Source organism: Sinocyclocheilus rhinocerous, unplaced genomic scaffold (assembly GCF_001515625.1).
Source record: "Sinocyclocheilus rhinocerous isolate Xijiao unplaced genomic scaffold, SAMN03320098_v1.1 scaffold2015, whole genome shotgun sequence".
Taxonomy (NCBI): domain Eukaryota; kingdom Metazoa; phylum Chordata; class Actinopteri; order Cypriniformes; family Cyprinidae; genus Sinocyclocheilus; species Sinocyclocheilus rhinocerous.
The window spans coordinates 19,656-29,530 of NW_015656015.1; the positions used below are offsets into that span (position 1 = coordinate 19,656).

A 9,875-nucleotide genomic window follows, 5' to 3' on the forward strand; every position below is an offset into this window, starting at 1 on the left:
CCCCCCCTTGACGCCGGGCCTGATTGAGGTATTTTAAAAATTCATATCATAACAAAAATAAACACCGGTATTCGGTATGAACCGGTATACCGCCCAGCACTACTATGTACTGTATATACAATGTTCCAAATTATTATGCAAGTGACATCAATAGGATTTCGGCACAATAAACAGTCAGATTTTTGTCTGTTTTGATTTTCACATCATTTCAGGTAACTGGTATCAATCTCAGACAGGTTTGTTCAATAGTTTGCCAGGTCTTCTTAGGTAAATGGAAACCCTACTTAAAGAGGTTGTTCCACATTATTAAGCAAGTCACAGTTCTCATGCGATATGGTGAGGAAGAAAGATCTTTCTGAAGATGAAAAGTATGAAACAATGCAATGTCTTGCAAAAGGCATCAAAACAAACAATATTTTGCAAAACGCAGATAGAAATTATTGAACTGTCAAAAGATTTGTGAGTGAGAGCACAGAAGATCTTGGTCAGATAAAGATTTATTATAGAAAGTTTCTGTCATGCCAGCTGTATAAAAGCCACTGCTGAGCATCAAATAGGTGTTTGAAGCTACTGGAGTCTCAAGATCCTCTCCATACAGACTGACAGTTGTGTGTAAAGCTGCGTTTCAGTCACTGCTAACGAAACCTCACAAAGAGAAACCTGCACAGTGGCTGTAGAAACACATGAAGACTTGGTTTAGCACCATGGTATTTATGCAGCATGGGATAGTGTGTTGTCCTGCATGAAAATCCTTTTATTTCCGAGAGCACTATTCTTCATTTTATACCACAGCAGAAAATGGTCAGTTATGAACTCCACATATCTTGCAGAAGTCATTTTGACACCCTAAAATGACCTTACACTCACTTCCCAATATTCCAACCCAAATCATCACTCACCGCCTCCTTGCTGATGTAGCAGTCTCATTGGAATAGGATGGCCATTCATCAACTATCAGAAATCCATTTATCTGGACCAATAGTTGATGAATGGCCATCCTATTCCAATGAGACTGCTACATCAGCAAGGAGGCGGTGAGTGATGATTTGGGTTGGAATATTGGGAAGTGAGTTGTAAGGTCATTTTAGGGTGTCAAAATGACTTCTGCAAGATATGTGGAGTTCATAACTGACCATTTTCTGCTGTGGTATAAAATGAAGAATAGTGCTCTCGGAAATAAAAGGATTTTCATGCAGGACAACACACTATCCCATGCTGCATAAATACCATGGTGCTAAACAGTTTGAAAATGTGTTTCTACAGCCACTGTGCAGGTTTCTCTTTGTGAGGTTTGGTTAGCAGTGACTGAAACGCAGCTTTACACACAACTGCCAGTCTGCATGGAGAGGATCTTGAGACTCCAGTAGCTTCAAACACCTGTTTGCTGCTCAGCAGTGGCTTTTATACAGCTGTCATTACAATACAATTCATTTGTTTGACAGAAACTTTCCTTAATAAATCTTTATCTGACCAAGATCTTCTGTGCTCTAAGTCACTCACAAATCTGTTGATAGTTCAATAATCTCTATTTGCTTTTTGCAAAATATTATTTGTTTTGATGCCTTTTGCAAGACATTGCATCGTTTCATACTTTTCATCTTCAGAAAGATCTTTCTTCCTCACCATATCGCATGAGAACTGTAACTTGCTTAATAATGTGGAACAACCTCTTTAAGTAGGGTTTCCATTTACCTAAGAAAACCTGGCAAACTATTGAACAAACCTGTCTGAGATTGATACCAGTTATCTAAAAAGATGTGAAAAACAACACAAACAAAAATTTGACTCTTTATTGTACCGAAATCCTATTGATATGTCACTTGAATAATAATTTGGAACACAGTGTATATAATTATTGGCAGATATTTAGTGGTCCAAAAATTGGGCTGGCAAAGCAAAAGCAGTATGTTCAATTACTGGAAGGGGTTATCCATGAAATCTGAACTATTCATTATTAAACTGTCCTCATATAATTTACTATTGAGTTTCTTTTTAGAAGATTTTACTCTTAATAATCTGAAATATTTTAAATCAGTAATTCCTAGGCAATTCAGTGTTTGCTTTTCATTTCTCAGAACACAGTTCTGAGTGCCAAGCATTTCCTTCAAGCCCAAGAACCTGGGAAGTGGAATATAAATTACACCCAACTCAACCTACAACGGCCCGTTCCAAGGTTAGATACATGTTTTTCTTTTTAGCTATGCAAAAGTAAAAAAAAAAAAAAAAGATAACCACAGCCAATGTGGTTCAGTGAGTGTGTTGACATCTGATGATAATTTACCGTGACCATGCACTGTCAAGCTCCAAATATATATATATATATATATTGTATTGTATTGTATTCTAAAACCATATAATAGCTCAAACTTAATGCATTTGCATGTGTGCGCCAACCATCCCAAGGTCCAACGTTTGGCATCAAAGGTAAGTAATGCTAAGACAGTCAAACAATATATGATTGATTACCTCTAAAGTGATGTTTGATCAAACGATGTGCAAAAATAGTATACAAGTTTGATATATCAAGTTTTGTTTACTAAACTTTTGCTTTATAGTACCACATGGCAAAGGAAGCAGTTTCTGTACAATTGTGATCGATTTTTTTTTTTTTTTTGGTCAATTTTCATAACAGTGAGAGCAACTACTGAAAATTAAGTTTCTACCTTAACTCTTATATCTGTAGGTGGTGCTGCTGGTGGTGGCTACTCTCAAGTTATTCCCATGGAAGAGGTATTCTTTTGGCATCATATTCTTGTTTGATTAATAAGGATATATAAAAACATGTTCAGTGATGGTCTTCTCTTCTTAGTTCAATCTTCATCTGACTGGTGACATTCATGCCATCACAGCAGCCAATAACCTGGTAGCTGCTACAATTGATGCTCGTATGTTCCATGAAGCCACCCAGTCTGATAAGGTATTGTCTGTTCATTCATTTATTGGTTCATTCACTGATATCGCATTCTGATGTGATCAGGGTTGAATTTTTGTTCAGGCTGTCAGTTAATTAGAATGTAATTAATTAGACAAAACAATAACTGATCTTGTTATTGTTTTTAAGATGTTTTAACTGGAAAATTAGGCAAAAATACTCATTAGGAATATTATTTTTTGCAGCTTTTCATTGTTGCAGACAGAAATTCTTTTGTCTGCAACAATGTAATATTGTTGATTTCTTTCTTTAGAGCATTTGAGGGGAGTTTTATCAGTAAATATAGATTTCTATTTACTGATAAAACTCCCCCAGTGCAATAAGACAAAACACACTTTCTTTCTTTCTTTTTCTCTCTCTCTCTTTTTCTTGAAAACAAATAATAAAAATACAGTTGAAAAACTCCAAATCCATTTTTGCAGTGTGTAAGTGTGTTTGATTTAATATTTTTCTAAGATAGAAAAACAATATACAGTGGGTACGGAAAGTATTCAGACCCCCTTAAATTTTTCACTCTTTGTTATATTGCCAGCAGGCACAATTTTTTTATATTTATTTTTGTTTAATTTAATCAATATAATTGAATTTACTTGAAAGCCTTAATTATGTAGATGTATGCCATTCCAATATTCAATATACTAGGGGTGTAACGGTACACAAACATGGCCTCGGTACAGCAGGGGGAAAAACTAAACATACATTTTTTTTTTTTTAATTAAACAGTGGTTTACTGAACAAATTGCTCTTTCTTTAAATAAATTCAGTTATAATTCAAATTTTCTTAGGCATAAAAATCTACCTTGGCTTATGCTCTAAACTATAGTGAGCCCTTTTACATTAGGCCTACTATAAGGTTACAGTTAACAATAGAGCCCAAACTTAAATTTAATTATTTATTTTTAAATATAACATGCAACACTCAACTTAAAAAAAAAAGTATGCAAACATGTAAATTGCACATAATGCAGTTTTTAAATTAACTTCTAAATTATAAAAATTCTATTTGTTGTTTACACAGTGCCTCTCATAACTCGTTTCTTAAGATTTATTTAAACATTAAATAATTAAGACATCACTAACAGGTAACGAATAATGAGTATATAGTCTAAAATTTCACGAAATGCTCTTCTCTAGACTTCATTTATAGCGCACTAACGAGCTGTGGACACTGATGACTGCCTGAGGTAAATGAAATGCTATGTGCCATTTTGTTTACAAGCTGTTTTATTGCCATCTTTCCGCGGTTGAAACACTGATTGAGCGATTACATGCGGCATGAGATGTTCATTCATGTTTAATTTCGCGTTAAAACTAGTTGTAAAGAGGAAGAGATGATCGCGCTGCCGTTTGAACTGAGGCGTTTATACAGCGATCTGTCGCCACATCAAAGAGCGCCAAGACAGCATTTATTGTTTGAATTTCCTGAAAAAAGGACATAATTTGAAAGATAAGACTTTGATTCTTATCAAAAGTAACAATATATAAAACTGGAAGTTTACAATGGTTCGGTACACATGCATACCGAAACGAAGGACCCATACCGAAAATTTTCGGTACAAATACGTGTATAGTTACACCCTTACAATATAAATGTTGGAAAATTGTACTTTTTTTTGTAAATATAAACAAATTTTAATATAATATAAAAACATTTTAATGGCTACAACACACTCAAAAAAAAAAGTTGTGATGGGGTATGTTTACAACTGTTAACTTTAACTTAACTTTATTTTTACCTTACCTTGCATGACCTTTCCTTTTAAGTACAATTTTAATCATTTCTGAAATGAGGATAGTATTTGCTGCAGTTTTGTGAGTGGAATTTTTCTTGTTTGATACAAGACCTCACCTGCTCAACAGTCCGTGTTCATAATTATCTTGTTCTCCTTTTCACGTCGTGCCATACATTCCAATTTGTGTCTACGAAACCAGGCTGTTGTTGCACATGCAGAATGACACCTGGCATGTTGGCTTTTACACCTGTTGTGGAGAAAATTCTGGGTGGTCCCTTTTGCCTTAGACATGGAGAATTCTCTTGTCTGTTTTTCCCAAAAACAAGTTGAAACGTGGATTCACATGACCACAGCACACATTTCCACTGTCTTTCATATGATATGATGTGAGCTTTGGCCCAGAGAACTCAGTAGCATCTCTGCATGGAATTCATGAATGGCTTCTCCCTGCATAAACAATTCCAGTTGCATTTCTTCATGCAGCATTGTACTGTGTTAAGTGACAATGGTTTTACAAAGTACTCTTGAGCCCATGTGGCTATATTTACCACAGTAGCATGATGATTTCCCATGCAGTGCAATCTGAGAGCGTGAAGGATACACACATTCAACAGAGGTTTCCTTCTTCCTCTGTACAGACTGAGATTTCTCCAGATTCCCTTAATTTTTTCACATTATTATGTACAGTAGATGATTAAAGACCTAAATGCTTTGCAGTCTTGTATCGAGAAATTTTATTTGTAAAAGGTTTGAATGATACTTCGGTGGATTTTTTTCTGAATTTTAAATGAACAAATGACAACTGTGAGTGAGTCACAAAACTGCTAAAAAAATTTGACTTTGGAAAGTCAAAATGAATTGTTGTCAAATCAATTATTCCACTGGACTAAGCTTCTCTCCTTACTTAAATACATATTCCAGTCAGTATTCAGAGTGTTGCCTTAAAAGTTTTGTTCCCCTTTTCAGTCCGTTATCAGACTCAAAATGCAAACTATGAAATACAAACACAAACACAATGTTTCTTTATCGTTGATATTTTTCTAAGCAGAGCTCTTATGTTGCTTTTATACAAGACATTAAGATATTGAGCATGTCTGTGTCCCTAAATGTGGACGATGTGTGGCGATCAACATGAGAAAGTGTTAAAATGCCCCTTTTATGCCTTTTCGAATATTACCTTGCATGCAGTGTGTCATGTAGCTGTATGTGAACACAAACTATCTGCAAAGTTGTGAAGCTGACAGTGCACGATAAATAAAGTTATTGTCTATCAAAAAAAAGAGTCGGCTCGCAATTGCCTAAACAAGTCGTCAGGAATTCGAATGTTATTCTGTTACGGTTCTACGTCATGAAGTAACACATTTGCATAATGTCTGCCCATGTTCTACGTCGCCATCAACCGTTTCATCATCAGACTCCAGCTCGAATTGGTAAAGTACAATCGATACTATCTTTTCTATGTATTGACAAGTCTCCAGGGCTGTCATTCCGTCATGGCAATGGGCGTTTTGTTTCCAACACGCGCTGTACGCGGTAAACCAATCCAGAGCCAATCTCTGTACGGCTCTGGACCAATCACAAGGGACTGCGCCATCTGACCAATCACAGCAGTGAGGGCTCACGGAAAGGAGGGGTTTAGAGAGACTGATTCTTTGAACTGATTTGCACGAGTCGTTTACGAATCATTTAGAAATGAGGTCAAATTAAATCTATTTTTTGAGAAAACTAACGTGTTTTTTGACCTTGCATGCATGTAAACCTGTTTTAGGAGACTCCTAAAACAATATTAGCAACCTTAAAAATGGCATAATAGGGGCACTTTAAGATGGCTTAATGGTGAGAAGATGAGCAATTTAAATGTGTCCCTGCACCAGTGTAAATTATTATATTATCTGCATCACATTTTAAGAATTGCTTATCCTGCAGTTAAAGTCCAAATCAACAGCTAAATATCATTCTATCAATGCACTAGGCTCTCTTTAATCGGTTGGTACCCTTCACTGGAGGTCAGAGGAAGTTCTCCCCAGTTCAGATCAACAGACTTGAAGTAAGAATAATGCTTTTTTTTTTTGTTGTTTTTTTATTTAATATCCTCCTCTCTAAGCTTTACATTAGATTTGCTCTTGCATTGTCTTACTTTCTGTAATTTTATATGTTTGATGTTCCTTGTACTAATAGAAACTAGGTATAAAGAAAACGGACCCCAGCACGTTAACAGAAGAGGAAATCACGCACTTCGTGAGGCTGGACATTGACCCTGAATCCATAACTTGGCAGCGAGGTGTGATAGAATGCGTAATGTTGTTTTTATTGTTCTTATACTATAGAGATGAATAAGCTGAAATTAAAAATTGAATGAAAGCTGAGTGCATCTTTTATACTAGAACATTTTTCTAGATTGCTATTAGTTTTGATGTTACTGAACATTATACATTTGTACAGTGTATACACATTTGGGTGAAATGTAAATCTTTTGAAAAATGTTTTATAGTGCTGGACACAAATGATCGGTTTCTGAGAAAAATCACCATTGGCCAATCTCCAACTGAGAAGGGCTTCACCAGAACTGTGAGCATCACACACATTACCAAATGCTTTACATACTGATGAATAAGTAGACTTGATTCATTAATTTTATAAAGCCTGTCCAAAAATAAACTGCATAAAATTTATAATGCCAAAGATTCAATTTCAATTCAAGTTTATTTGTACAGCGCTTTTCACGATACAAATCATTGCAAAGCAACTTTACAGCAAATTAAGTTTCTACAATATTTAGTGGTAGCTTATCAGTGGTGACTGTCAGTTAATGTACATATGGCAGAAATGTACGGAAAAATCAATTAAAGACGTAATCAAACAGACGATGAACACTATTAAAGATGGTTGTAGCTTCTAATATGCAAATGATTCAGGCCATTAAAACAGCTTTTTATTTATTTATTTATTTTATTTTTTTGTTAGGAGCAAAGTACTCTATGCACAAACATTGTTCAAACATTCTGTTTGTTTAAATGTTATATTTGATTAGCCAGACACGACACAGCACTCATGCCATGCCGCAAATCACTGCAATAGCCAAAGACGTCCACCTGATTAACATACGCAGCAGAAGAAATATGTTCCTGTGTTCTTGTTCAAAGACCTTAACTTTTTAATAGCTCAGAAGTTATAAGTTAACATTTATTTATTTCCCATGTGAGCCATGGGACAATGACTTAACATTTATTTCTTTCCCATGTGAGCCATGGGACAATGTCTTGTCTTTCTCCAGTACCATGCAGTATCAAATGTTATCAGTCTGCAGTGTTGCCTGGGGGATAGAGCAAAAATTTTAAATCTTGATATTTTACCACTTAATGGTTTTTACCAAATTAACACAAAAGGAATATTGAAAAAATATGTATGCACATAAAGGTACAAAAATAAAAATGTGAAAAATATTTTTAAAAAATGTCATCTTCCTACAAAAAGTTGTGGCTGTTGCAACAAAGTAAGTTTAAAAAATAAAAAAAAGCATTTTATAGAACAAGTGAACTAGTATGCATTTACACTCCAGGACTTGATGCACAGATCTATTTTGACATAGATCTGGGGCCGGATTCACGAAAATCTTCTTAAGAAATAAGTTAAGACATTTCTTAAGATAAATTCCACGAAGTTCGTAAGAATATTCTTAAGTGCAATTCTTGAAAAATTCTTAATAAGTTCTCAAATATATTCTTAAGAACATCTTATTTTTTTTGTTAAGAAGAAAATAACAGTCGTTATCTGAGTGAATACATGACGCACTGATAAACTCACACTTTGTCTTTTTGCGCTTCCTGCAGATTACCCTAATAACCATAATAAGCACGCACACTACTTTCGTCGCGAGTTTGACTGGCGCTCAGCTTCACGTTTTTAATGCGGCGTGTTTTTGAACAGTTACTTTTAAATAGCCTGTCTCAAGCTGCAGCGATATGTTTCATTCATTTTTGTGCTGTTTTTTTGCACTGTCATCCGAGTGAACGCTTCCGGTATGTGTGTCCGCGCTTTTACAGTAAACGCGTCCTGCGCATTCATATGCGCTGAATACTGCCGAGGATTATGTCGTATTTATAGCCTAAAACTAAAAGCGTTCAATTAAAGCTCCCTATCCGACTCGTTTTAGAGTTGTTACTGAGTTTTGAAGTCAACAAAAAGTAGCGTCACACATAGGCCAATCATGACCGATCATTGTTTACATTATCAGTCATCGCTGTCGCTTCAGAAAACTCGTGCACATCCCTATTAATAGTCCTACTATGTATTATATGTAGCTAGTGTTGTTGTAATGCTTAAATATAACAATTTATTTGAAATAACCCAATAAATTCATTAAATAATTCTTACTGTTTGGGATTTAAGACAAGTCTGGGGCTGTCCTAAATTTAAGAAGTTATTTACGATGATTTTTAAGAAGATTCTTTTCAAGAATTTGAATTCTTCTCAAGTTTTGTCTTAAGAACAATCTTAAGAAAAAAGATTGCGCTTGTCAAAGGAGGGGGCTTTGTAGAAAACGAAGCGTTTGAGAGAGGCGGGGCATATAGGACCTACAATAATGTACAGTATTTGAAAAATAATGTGTTTTTTGAACATTAAAGCATGTGAACATATTCTGTTACACCAAATACACAAAATAATGATCTTTAAAAAAGCATCATATGACCCCTTTAAGTTTTGTCTTAAGAACAATCTTAAGAAAAAAGATAAGAATATTCTTAAGAAGAATTTTTGGGAATACAAAATATTCTTGACTTTTTTTCTTAAGTTTAAAAATAAGAAGAAAATGGCAATTGAGAAGAAATTCCTTCTTAAGAATGTTTCGTGAATCCGGCCCCAGGGCCCGTATTCACAAAACATTTTATCTTACCACTAAGAGTTCTCCTAAATAGTAAAAGTTTGTCTCAGCAGCTTTGTGAATAGGTTTTAAGAGCAGTAAAAGTTTTTAGCTAAGAGTTTTCTAAGGAATAGACAGAAGTCTAAGTGTCACTAATTAAACAAGGCTATATATTCAGCTAATTGTCAGCCTCTATATGCTTCTCGTAAACAATTAGTCAATATGCATTAGGGCTGCCCTCGACTAAAGATTTTTCTGGTCGACTAGTAGTCGTTCATTTTAAGCATTAGTCGACTATTAGTCGCACTTTTATTAATAAACCATATAAATCATAATAATGAGCCTTTAA

The 9,875-nt window shown here is 34.9% G+C and overlaps 1 protein-coding gene across 1 annotated transcript in view; it reads left to right on the top strand.

Annotated features, from left to right (window-relative positions):
- The window catches only part of LOC107719198 (C-1-tetrahydrofolate synthase, cytoplasmic-like), a 42,609-nt gene that overhangs the window by 19,233 nt on the left and 13,501 nt on the right, over positions 1 to 9,875 (top strand). Inside the window, 8 exon segments of the mRNA XM_016526571.1 lie at positions 2,076 to 2,173; positions 2,238 to 2,250; positions 2,361 to 2,424; positions 2,684 to 2,730; positions 2,810 to 2,917; positions 6,638 to 6,712; positions 6,844 to 6,946; positions 7,157 to 7,233. Coding sequence (XP_016382057.1) covers positions 2,076 to 2,173; positions 2,238 to 2,250; positions 2,361 to 2,424; positions 2,684 to 2,730; positions 2,810 to 2,917; positions 6,638 to 6,712; positions 6,844 to 6,946; positions 7,157 to 7,233 — 585 coding nt within the window.